This window comes from Amblyraja radiata, chromosome 7, assembly GCF_010909765.2.
Source record: "Amblyraja radiata isolate CabotCenter1 chromosome 7, sAmbRad1.1.pri, whole genome shotgun sequence".
Lineage (NCBI taxonomy): Eukaryota > Metazoa > Chordata > Chondrichthyes > Rajiformes > Rajidae > Amblyraja > Amblyraja radiata.
Window position 1 is genome coordinate 44059935 of NC_045962.1, and position 12802 is coordinate 44072736.

The 12802-nt window shown below is 42.4% G+C and overlaps 2 protein-coding genes across 2 annotated transcripts in view; one reads left to right on the forward strand and one right to left on the reverse strand.

Annotated features, from left to right (window-relative positions):
- Positions 1-213: 213 nt before the first annotated feature.
- On the reverse strand, positions 214-9224 carry eef1b2 (eukaryotic translation elongation factor 1 beta 2). The gene is made up of 7 exons (XM_033024348.1): positions 9074-9224; positions 8471-8593; positions 7101-7224; positions 4429-4495; positions 3415-3540; positions 1174-1241; positions 214-341 (listed from the first exon to the last, which is right to left on the reverse strand). Exons 1-7 carry the CDS (start codon positions 9151-9153, stop codon positions 255-257), a joined length of 675 nt encoding a protein of 224 aa, XP_032880239.1. The 5' UTR covers positions 9154-9224; the 3' UTR covers positions 214-254.
- ndufs1 (NADH:ubiquinone oxidoreductase core subunit S1) overlaps positions 9219-12802 on the forward strand; it is a 48158-nt gene continuing 44574 nt past the window's right edge. Inside the window, exon 1 of the mRNA XM_033024347.1 lies at positions 9219-9657. The gene's annotated coding sequence lies outside the window, so the exon portion shown is untranslated. The remainder of the gene's footprint in view (positions 9658-12802) is intronic.

Sequence of the window (12802 nt, forward strand, 5' to 3'; positions counted from 1 at the left end):
TGGAGGTGGCGGAAATTTCAGAGGATTGTGTGTTGTGCGACTGCTGATGGGGTGAAAGGCAAGGACTAGGGAGACTCTGTCTCTGTTGCGTCTAGGGGGAGGGGGAGCAAGGGCGGAGCACCGAGGAGACACGAGTGAAGGCCTTATCTAATATGGGAGAGGGGAACCCCCATACCCTAAAGAAACGGTCAATAAAACAAAGGACAGATCAGGTTCTGCAGATGCTAATTTTTATTGTATTCATCAGCTTTTTTTTATACTTTATTGAAGGCTGCCACATCAACTGATTGAACAAAATCTTCAAATGCAGTGATAGTTTCTTCCAATAGATCTGTTCCCACCTGAAAATAAATACTCAGTTAGAATACTCAAAATGCAACCTGTAATTACTAATATTCATATGCATGAAAGTAGGAAGCTTTGTAAAGGTATTTTGTAATAAAGAACACGAGCAAAGAATAGTTGTTAATGTAATTGGAAAAAGTGCAGTATTCCATGAAATATTGTGATAAATCAATCATTACAACGAACCCAATCAAATTTTCTGAATTTAACATACAATTAGCACATTTGTTCACCACCTTCGCCAATCTCACTTGATGTTGATTCAAGATGAATCATTTTACACTTATTTTTAAAATAAGAGTACTTCCAATTCTGTATGATTGCCAAAATTGAACTAAAACACGAATACAAGAGGTTACAACCACCAGGTTCAGGTTCTTCCCACAATGTTGCCATTTGTTCACTACCACATACATCTGCCAATTCATCATATCTGGAATAAACATATATACTAGAACTAAAACTAGTAATTTCATTGACTTATGTGCTGAGTGCAAGTTCCTCAGAGTGATTTCAGCTACAGAGAAAGTGCAGTAGAAGGATCCACCTGATCGAGGACTAAATTCAGCTGATCAACAAAACTAGAAGTGTTTTTGCCAAGTGCCCGTCCAAAACTGTCCAATATTTCCAGCAAGATTAGTTTAGCATGTTTACTAATTTGTTAACAATTCAGTACGTAATGTGCAAGAAAGTTAACTTAACAAATAAGCATACAGGCACATGCAATCATTTAGCGTAGATTTTCCAAGTATTACATTTGCTAGTTGACAATATTTATAGCCCAGCTGAAAACTGCTCACTACCCAGTGACCAAAACCACATCCTTACCTTGTCATCTTCCACCACACATTGGATCTGCAGTTTCTTGATGCCATAACCCACTGGAACTAGTTTGGCTGTAATGAAATAGATTTAAGCAATATAAAAATTCAACATTCCAGTTATCTCAGAACTACAGAAGAGATGCTAAAGATGCATATAGACCTGGATATTCTCTGTAGCCTATTTTATAATCAGAAAGGTAAAGGATCCCTAGCAATGAACTATAAGGCAGCAATACAATATATTTAAATCCTGAATAACTGAGCACTATTAAAAACTAGCCTGCCACCGTTTCTCCTTGCCCCAAAACGGCTTATTGTATTTTCATGAACTGAATTCCCCTACAAAACATTTTCTGTCAGAAGCAACAAGGAATTTCAAATTTACAGCTCAAAATAAAGAATGAAAAGGTAGTCATAGTTCCAGTTTATACCCAACCTTCCAGGATCACAATACAAAGTTTTATGTATATAAGGAACTACAAATGCTGGTTAATGGAAAAGAGACACAGTGTTGGAGTAACTAAGCAGGTCAGGTCACTTCTTTGGAGAACATGGACAGGTGATATTTTGAGTCAGGACCCTTCTTCCATATGGAGTATCCTCTGCCCAGTTACTGCAGCACTCATGTCTTGAAGTTTCATTCTTTTTATGTTAAGACAAAAGACATGGAACAAACTGCCTGTAATGCACAACATTAAAATAGTGATAATGCAACTATGCATTAATTGTATCCAAGACCTGGCATTGATGGTATTAAAACATTTTCTTATGAAGACAGTCTGAGAAGGGTCTCGACCCGAAACGTCACCCATTCATTCTCTCTAGAGATGCTGCCTGTCCCGCTGAGTTACTCCAGCATTTTATGTCTATCTTCGATTTAAACCAGCATCTGCAGTTCTTTCCTACACTTCTTATGCAGACAGATGCAACCTTTAAAGACAGACTTTTATGGCGTGCTGGTATAACCCAATATTCTTAATGTGGATTAAACAGCCAGGTGAAAGACAAAAATAGAAAAGATCACCAATGAATGAATCTTCTCTGAAGCCTAAGCTTTAGTAATCTGCAAACACCAGTGCAGTTCAAGTTAAAACTTAAAATTGCTTCTACCCATTGCCATCGCCAAATAATTAAATTATACTGTGTAGGAAAGAACTGCAGATGCTGGTTTAAATCAAAGGTAGACACAAAATGCTGGAGTAACTCAGCGGGACGGGCAGCATCTCTGGAGAGAAGGAATGGGTGACGTTTCAGGTCGAGACCCTTCTTCAGGCCGATGTCAGAGGAGTGGGCGGGACAGAGATAGAATGTAGTCAGGGGCAATAAGACTGGTGGGAGAGCTGGGAAGGGGAGAGAGGATGGCGAGAAAGGGAAAGGGCTTTTTGAAGTTAGAGAAGTCAATGTTCATACCACTGGGGTTTAAGATACCCAAGCGAAGTATGGGGTGCTGTTCCTCCAATTTGTGCTGGGCCTCACTCTGACAATGGAGGCCCAGGAGAGATAGATCAGATTGGGAATGGGAGGGGGAGTTAAAGCGCTGAGCAACCGGGAGTTCAGTAGGTTAAGGCAGACTTAGCGGAGGTGTTCAGTGAAACGATCGCCGAGCCTGAGCTTGGTCTCGCAGATGTACAGGAGTTGACACCTGAAACAGCAGATGAGGTTGGAGGAGGTGCAAGTGAACCTCTGCCTCACCTGAAAAGACTGTCATGGTGCTTGGATGGAGGAAAAGGGACAGGTGTTGCATCTCCCGCGGTTGCAAGGGAAAGTACCTGGGATGGGGTTGGTTTGGGTGGGAAGGGACAAATTGACCAGGGAGTTATGGAGGGAACGCTCTGCAGAAAGCAGATAAGGGCGGAGATGAAAAGATGTGGCCAGTAGTGGGATCCCGTTGGGAGGTGGTGGAAAGGTTGGAGGATTATATGGGGTGGAAGGCAAGGACAAGGAGGACTGTCCGTGTTACGAATGGGGTGAGGGGGAGCAAGAGCAGAGCTGAGGGATATCGTGGAGACCCTAGTGATAGTCTCATCTATAATGGAAATGGGAAACCTCCATTTCCTAAAGAATTAGGACATCTCTGATGACCTGGTATGGAAAAACTCATCCTGGGCGCAGATGCGGCGTAGACAGAGGAATTGGGAGTAGGGGACACAATCTACACGAAGCAGGGTGGGAAGAAGTGTTGTCTAGATAGCTATGGGAGTCAGTGGGTTTGTAATAGATGTCAGAGATGGTAAATTATACTTACAGCAACCCCAAACTAAGCCATTCAACACGACAGAACGTACACATTCTTCCAGTTTTGACATGTCAGTTTCATCATCCCATGGTTTTACATCCAATAAAATACATGATTTAGCAACGAGTGCTGGTTCTGCAGACAAACACAAATTTAATGTGGTTATTTATTGGAAGAATCTGTTTCAATTACATTCAGAGGAACACTAAATGGATCAAAACAAAGCACAGGAAATTTGTCTTACTGGTCCATATTTGCCCTCCATGAGCACCCTCCCACTCATCTGCATATTTTGCTACCCCATTCTTTCATATACTTAACTTAGCTTCTCTGTAAAGGAATCCATGCAGTGCATTTCTCCTATTACATAAACCCCCCCCCCCCCATTGACTTCCATGCAAAATATCTGTATAAAGCTTTGTACTGCAAAGAACACGTTGATGTATACGAGGTCATACTACCAACATCAACAAATGTTTATAGTTCTGTTTCTTAAAAAAAATGGTAACATATCCAACCAAGAGAAACTTTTAATTCTGATTTCATCAGATTTAATTCACATCATCAACTCAGACGAAAGATGGAAAAGTTAAATCATCATTAAAATCAAACTCTGCTTTTCCCGAATACCACTAATGATTTGAATCTGCTTCACATGCAATTATAGTTCATTTTTGGTACACCACATATCGTCCCAGAGGGATCCAGGGTTCTTCATATCCCTTGAAAAACTCTGCACAACAATGAAAGAAATTGTTCTAATATACACTGTATCAACTGTTTAATAGCTTTACTGCCGGAACACCCTGGTGGTGCAACCTAAAGCCGAGAAAAAGACCCAACACCCAACTAATTCTTCAGTGCAGGAAACAGATATGATCTTCTACATTATTTTCGTAATTACAGCATGCACCGTTCTAGGACTGTCATCGGACATCGATACTATTTACTTTTACAAGCTAGCCGTCTTTTGGCGCACAAAAGAACCAATGAGAGATCATATGACCAATTGACAATACATACTTTTAGTCTTTTTAGATTCATATTGAGCGAGACGTTCTTCCCTGACCCTTTGAGCTTCACCACTTTCCTGTAAGAGACGGGTGTGATCAGCTCTTTACAATCACAAAGGAAAGTTCAATATACAAATATTGGACTGGTTTCATCAGATTGTATATAGTGTAATCATGCATTCAGCCGAAAGATGGTGTATTGGAATCATCATGAAAACCAGTCATAAACATTGGGAATATTGTCATGTATACAAAGGTACGATTAAAAAAAATCATTGTTGCATGCTGTCCAAGCAAATCATATCATACACGAGTATATCAGGTAGTACAAAAGAGAAGACAGTTTGCAGAAGAGAAATGGGTGACAAGGTGGCACAACGGTAGAGCTACTGCCTTACAGCACCAATGTTCGATTCTGGGTGCTGTTTGTACATTCTCCCCATGACCACGTGAGATTTCCCCTGGCGCTCTGGTTTCCTTCCACAGTCCAAAGTTGTGCAGCTTTGTAGGTTAATTGGCTTCTGTAAACTGTCCTTAGTGTGTAGAACAGAAATAGTGTAGGTCTACAAACTCAGTGGGCCGAAGGGCCAAATTCAACACTGTATCTTTAAACTAAACATAGTGTCACCGCTACAGGGAAAGTGCAGATAAGAAGTGCAAGGACCACAACGAGTTATTGAAAGATCACAAATTCAGCTGTTGTATAAGAGAAGTCCATTCAAGAGTCAGATAACAACTAGAATTAAGCTGTTCTTGAATCTAGTAGGATATGCTTTCAAGCTTCTGCCCGACTGGAGAATGGAGAGAATGACTGGTTTATGATTACGTTGGCTGCTTTCAAGAGGCAGCGTGATGTATAGATGGAGTCCATAGTAGGTGGCTTGGGGGAATCTGGTTTGTGTGATGGATTGGGCTGCGTTCACAATTCTCTTACAATAATTTAGTCTTAAACCGACCAATTGCCATACTAAGCTGTGATGTATCCTGATAGGATGCTTTCTTTGGTGCCTTCTGAGCAGGTGGAGGCAGTTGCACCACAAATAAATTGTTGGAAACTCTCAACTATCTCCACCTCAGTACCATTTCACACAAACTGGGGCATGTACTCCACCCTGCCTCCTGAAGTCAATGACCATCTCCTCAATTTGTTGACAAAGAGGGAGAAGTTGGAGACACAAGAAATGGCAGATACTGAAAATCCTGAGCAAAAACCAGTACTGGAGGAACTCAGCAGGTCAGTCAGCATCTATGGAAGGAACAGACAAGTGATGGTTTGGGTTGGGACCCTTCTTCAGGCTGGGGGGGAGAAAAGAAAGGTGGTAAAGATGGAGGGGGCAAAGCCTGACAAGCGATCAAATGTACAGAAAGAAACTGCAGATGCTGGTTTAAACCAAAGATAGACACAAAATGCTAGAGTAACCTAGTGGGTCAGGCAGCAACTCTGGAGAAAAATAGGTGCAGTTTCGGATCAGAACCCTTCTTCACACATTGAAGAATCTGCATGATCACAATTAGTTTACATGTGGCCTTACTCTGGCAATGGAAGAGACCCAGCACATGAAAGTCAGTGTGATAATGGGAGATAAATAGTTAGCAACAAGAGTTCCAGCAAACCTTGGCAGACAGATTCTTCAGTCTGTCGAAGGTTTTCAACCCAAAACGCCACCTATTATATTTCTCCATAGATGCTGTTAGGCCCATTGAGTTACTCCATCATGTTGTGTCTATCCTGGCAAGCAATAGGTGGTGGGGTTGATTGACAGATGTGTGGAGGAAGTGATAGAGGTGAAAAGGAGTTAAAAGGGTATAAGGAGAGAAGAGTAGAAGTGAAATGTAAAGCTGGAGGGAGGGATATAAGTGGAAGGAAACTGGGAGGAAAAAATTAAAAAAGGAAAGTGGGGACTCAGGGGTGGGAAATGAGCATGAGAAGTAAAAGGAGCAGGGTAACTGGGGTGGGGAAAATGGGTACGCCCTGGGGTGGGAGGACAGGCGAAAGAGGAGGTGGGGTTTATTATTTTAAATTGCAAAATTCACTTCATATCGTTGGGTTGCAAGCTACCAACTGAAATCATTAGGGACACTAAAATAGTTTTGATATAGGTCCATCTAGGGACGTAATAGCCTCGTAATTTGGAGAGGATCTTGAGTGAAGGGCATTTTTGCTGTCCCACAGCACTCCTTTACAGCCAAGAGGGAGACATATTTGGGATTATAAAATCAAGCAGAGCAGCCCTTATTTCAAAACAAGAACCAGTCTTCTGAATATCTGTTCTAATGTATATTAGATGTATACTCTCTGCAACTCCATGGTTCACTAATCCCTTCCCACCTAACCCACACCCCCACAAGCATTTGGTGCTCTCGATGTGACCTCCATTAAATTAACAAATGTAATTCTAAAGATGTGCACATTTTCAAGTCACTAATTTGATACACTTACATAACAGAGTAAATGTTTGAAGTTTAATGCTTAGATTACACCTAAAACTTACGAATTGAACCTGGACATTTTGGAAATAACACTATTTTAAGAAAATAGGGAAAAATAGAGGCCTTCTAAAATGTTCATAATGTCATGCAGGAAAAAATTGCCAAATCTTGTGCCAGATTTCGAAGCTAATGACCAGGGATGAGGTGGTGAGCATGCTGTCAGCTCAGGTAAAAGATTTGCAACTAACTCACCTCTTCTTCATCAGAGCCAAAGAGATCAATATCATCATCGTCGTCTACTGATGCTTTCGCGGAGGTTGTATCTGCTACATTTTGTGGACCATATTTACCAAGTGGCTGTTTAACACCTGGAAGGCTATTAGAAGTCAATGGTCAGGAATGCATTAAACTGCTAGAACAGAAATTAAAGCATGCTTTGTGTCTGCAACAATGAATTGTTGAATTATCCTCCCAAGAATAAGAAAAATACTGTATGCATGTCGCAAAGCATAGGAAAAACCCAAGGATTGGGTACATTTCAAATGACAAGGGAAGGTAGAATGCGACAGGATTCTTCCAACAAATACAAATAGTGAAAACGCTTCCATATATACGCAAAAATGATAAAAGCCACAGTAAATAAGTTTACGTGTAAAATTATACGGGGGGGGGGGTGGAGTTTGGAGGAAATGGATGAGAAATTAACAAAAATTGTATTTACATTGTTCTACGTTAGTGGCATCACAGGGTGCTAAAGAAGTCTTCATCTTTTGCTCTCAATGGGTAGTGGGTACACGGAACGAGCTGCCAGAGGAGGAGTTTTGGCAGGTGTTATAACAGCATTTAAACAACTGGAACAGGAACATCAAAGAAAGGTTTAGGGGGATATGGGCCAAGCATGGGAAATGGGACTCGCATCTTGATCGGCAAAGACAAGTTGAGCCTAAGGCCCCAAACTGTATGACTATGACATGGAAGCCCCCAAAGTAGTGAAGCATACAGAAAATGTGAAACAGAACTGTTTAGAAAAGAGAAAAAATTGGTCCGGATTACCAATGTGTTCAAAACAGAATGAAAATGAATATGGAGATACCAGATTTGTTTGTTGCCAAGCTTCCCAAATACCAGATTTCAGTTTTGACAGGCTGACACTTAAAGTTCTCTGCCGCACCACCCCTATCATTTTAAACCTACTAGGGGATGATATTTCCATTAATTTCAAGGTTCCCAAGAAAATTAATATTCCAGTGTAAGGTTAAGAAAAAGGGAAAGATAAGTGTGAGAATTTTGAATACCCAGAATCTAGAAAATCTGCTAGTCAGGGGTGTCAAAATATCAGTTTCAGTGTAGTTGCACTAGATGCAGTGCAATAAAGATTCATCAGATCGATCCTGGGGTGGGGAGATGATTATCCAACTTGGTAGGGGAACGAGAGCGATACACAATTTGCCGCAATGAAAACAGGAATCATATTTCCCTTCACTGAAATGTCTAAAACTACGGTTACAATCTTTAAAACAAAGGGTCAGCAATTTGGGGCTTGTATAAAGAAATAAATCACTTAATCTATGTGGTAAATCAATAAACTCTACTCAAGCTTCTATTTCTGCTTGACCACCTACCTGGACTTTGTGCTTTCGTAGGAACGAATATGATTGTACCACCGAAGTGCATGGTAGAAAGTAGACAAAGGTGGCGCACCAAGAGCTTCATACACAGCAATGTCTGCTTGTGAAGGGACATACCTTTAAAAAAACACACAAAATGAGGAAGATTAGACCATTGAAGTGGAAACAGGAGAGAAAAATCTCTCCACTTTCATTAGTTTTGCCCACGTCTCTGCATTTTAGCCACACCTCCTCAGACTCCAGGATTTCAAAAGCGCCCGCTCTCTCCGCCCCACCACCACCACTCCTCCTTCCCCCTCCCCCAGTGAATATATTTAAGACAGAGATAGACTTTTGATTAGTACGGGTGTCAGTTATGTATGGTGCGGAGACAGGAGAATGGCGTTAGGAGGGAGAGCTAGATCAGCCATGAACGGCGGTCGACGATGGGCCGAAAGGCCTAATTCTCCTCCTATTACTGATGATTGTCCCCAAGCTCCCACCATCTCCACCTCATGCTGCCACCTCCTCAAGCTCCCCCCCTCCCTCCCTCCATCCCACGGCGCCTTTTTCTTTCCCACACTCAGAAGCGGGTCCCATCCCCACTCGGCCCCTCACCCCTCGATGTAGCTGCGATCCGCCAGGTAGTCGTTGAGCATCTGTAGACCGGACGCGGCCTTCAAGTCTCCGAACCCCATGGCCGGTTCCGCTCCGCTCCACTCCTGGCTGCAAGAGGCCACCGCCGGCGCGCGCACCCCTTATAACCGGCGCCGGAAATTGCCGAACTCCGCCTTGCCTGCGCAAGAAAATAGGCAGACTTAACAACAATATAATTTAACATTCGTTTTCTTACTAGGTTATTTGTCTAAAACGTTTTGTCTTATCCCTTTTTAAATTAAAACGTTTTAAGAGAGACCACGGTTTGACAAATTGACGGAAGTTGCCGAAGCTTTATATGTAATTTCCAATCACCGACTGATTTTATTTCAGCCCATTTTAATTCGTCTCTTTGTTGACAGCTCCATTTAAATTCACTGAGGTTTACGATTAAGTGAATAAACCAATCTCTACGGGTGGTATTCGTAGCTCCTGCCCGCGACGTGGAGGAGCGTCGGTTCCGGAAAGAGACGGAAATTACCGAGCCATTGCCATCGCCATCGCTCTCGCCGCTGTTCTGGTTGAGAAGGCCAAATAGCGAGCAGGTAACAACAACGACCGCGGAGTCGGGAGGTTGACCGCGACGGGTTTTGGTGACCGGTTCTGCAGCGGGTGAAGTTTAGTGCCTCGACTGCAAGGGGCAGCCTGCGGTGAAGGGTGCGTTTGGGTTGTGGTGCTTTGCCCTTGACTGGTGTCCGAGTGACTGGGCCGGTGGCGCAGGAGAATCTGCCTCGTCCCGCTCCGTGTATCATGACTGCCCCCCGGCAAGGTGTACCTGGGCAATCTCCTGCCACATCACTGGCCGTTAATCTTCCTCTCTATTTCCGTGTTTAAATGGACTGCTTGCTATTTATCTCTGTCTCTTCACTTGACTTCTTGTTGATGCAGAGTCTCGATGATCCCTTCTGCCGCCATAGATGCTGCCCGACCCGCTGATTTTCTCCAGTAGTATGTTTTATTAACGCAAGATTCCAGCATTTTGAGTCTGTTTCTCTCCATCACGTTTAAATTGACTAGCTATCTGCCTGACTCTCTTTCCACTTCACTGCTTGTTGATGCAGCCGTCTCCATCATCCATTTTGCCGCTGCAGATGTTAGTCATAGAGTGATACAATGTGGAAACAGGCCCTTCGGCCAAACTTGCCCACACCGGCCAGACCCGCTGACCTCCTCCAGCTGTTCGTGTTCCAGTTGGTCTGATTCCAGTCTCTTTCCAGTTCGCTCCTTTTCGGATAGCATTGTGCTTAAACGCGGAATAAGCGCAAATTGTAAATACATGTTCACAGTGACACAGTTGGTCGAGCTGTGTTCGATCCCGACCTCGGCTGTTGTCTGTGGAGTTTGACGTTCTCCCTGTGACCGTGTGAGTTTCTTCCGGGTGCTCCGGCTTCTTCCTACACCACAAAGACGTGGGTGTAAATTAATTGGCTTCTGCAAATTGCCCCTAATGTGTATAGGGAGTGGATCTGAAAGTGGGATAACGTAGAATTAGTGTGAATGGGTAATCAATGGTTAGTTTGGGCTCGATGGACCAAAGGGCCTGTTTCCAGGTTGTATCTCTAAATAAAAAGACACTTAAATTGCTGAAAACACTAACACTGAGCAGCACCTGCGGAAAGAGACATTTCAGATTGAAGATTTGCTCTGTTTCCACCATTATACATTTTTATTTCAGATTTCCGATAGAGAAATGAAAATATCTGTGGTGTTTATATATCGCTTCAGTTTTGTACAAATGGTGAACGTGGTTGGTGACTGCAGAATGATTTTTAAGAAGACACACAGCGCTAAAGCAATTCAGCTGTTCTGCTGAGTTACTCCAGCACTTTGTGTTTTTTGTAAAACATCGTTGCAGTTCCTTGTTTCTACATTTTGTTTGGTGTGTGTGATGCTGATTGATGTTGGTCTCAGCTTCATGCATGGTATCTGCAACCAGATAAGTGATCTGTTTTCATTCCTCATAGTTCATATTGCCTATGCCATAGTGCGTGGAAGACTTCCAATGTGCTAAGATGCAACTTTGCTGGGGAAGAAGATGCTGCTGGAGTTTCAGCAAAGATGTAGTTGAATGTGTTAAAGAGTAGGTACTGGCAAGACTAGCTGCCATTGAAATGGATAAATCAACAGGTTCATTTTGAATGCATGGTAAATTCACAGAGAATTGGGGAGTAAATTATATTGACATTGAACCTATGGGATTTAAATTATAATATAAATTATATTGACAATATAAATTATATTGACATTGATCCTTGCAAACTGTTAGGGTGTGATGTGGATTGCAGACTGCAGAACTACAGACATTAGTTTAACCTTGGTGATAGGGAAACTATTGAAACAATCAAGATAACATTAGCAGTCACGTGTACAAAGGTGAATTGATTTGGAAAAGCCAGAAAGCATATATTAAATGGAGACATAAGGAATGCAGCTGCTGGAGTCTTGAGCAAAAACTTGAAATGTCATCTGTCCATTTCTCTCTACTGATGCTGCCTGACCCACTGAGATTCTCCAGCACTTTGTTTTTCATTCAAGAATTTGTTAAAGGCAAATTGTGTTTATCATGATAGAGTTTTCTGATGTTACAGAAAAAGTTGATGTGACAGTCAAAGACCTTAAAAAAGCATTTGATAAGGAGACACATAATAGGCTTGTTGTCAAGGTTGAGATCCTTGTCATGAAAGGGACAGTAGCATCATTGGATTAAAACTGTCAAATAGCAGGAGGCAAAGCTGTACTAAACAGTCGATTTTCAGACTGGACGAAAGTGTAAACTTTAATCCACATGTAGTTATACAGCATAGAAACAGGATCTCTGGCCCATCATGACCAGGGTGACCTTTTTGATAATATGAAGTGATGCATTTTGGTTGGAAGAATGAGGTAACAGTTCTAAATATGGCACACTAACAAATAGATCTCTGCTGTTAAAGATATAAATCTATGAAAATAGCACGGCAGGTTGAGAAAGTGGTTAAAGCAACACAGAATATTGGGTGGTGCATTGTATGAACAAGGAAGTCATAATGAATCAGGAATGATACCACCTCAGGCAGCTGAGGAAATTCAGAGTCTCTCTGAGGATCCTTCAATCCTTCTACTCTGGTGCAGTGGAAAGTATCCTGACTGGAAACATCTTGATCTGGTTTGGCAACAGCTCTGCCCAGGACAGGAAGGTTCTGCAGAGAGTTGTGCGTTTGGCTGAACGCACCATGGGAACTACACTCCCCCCCCCCCCCCCCCCCACCCCCTGCAGGATTTATACACCAGGAGGTGCACATCCAGAGCCAGCAAGATCATGAAGGACTCCTAACACCCCAGCAAGGGACTGTTCCAGCTGCCACGGTCAGGCAAGCGCCTCCGCTGTCATGCTGCGAAAACACAGACAGAGTTTCTTCCCACAGGCCATCAGGTCTGTAAACTCTGATCTAACTGGGGTGTAATTACTGTTGTGTCTTTTTATTAAATGTAAATACTGGTTCTGTTCTGTTCTGTTCTGCTCAGGTGTTCTGTTGTTTTTGCACAATCCCGCAGACATTGCCACTTTCATTTCACTGTACATCTTGTATGTGTATGTGACAAATAAATTTGACTTGACGAATGAGGATTCAGTTGTGGGGTGATTGGAGGAGCTGTTCCCCTTGGAAAATAGATGTTTGAGTGGGCATTTGATGGAGAAATGTGAAATCA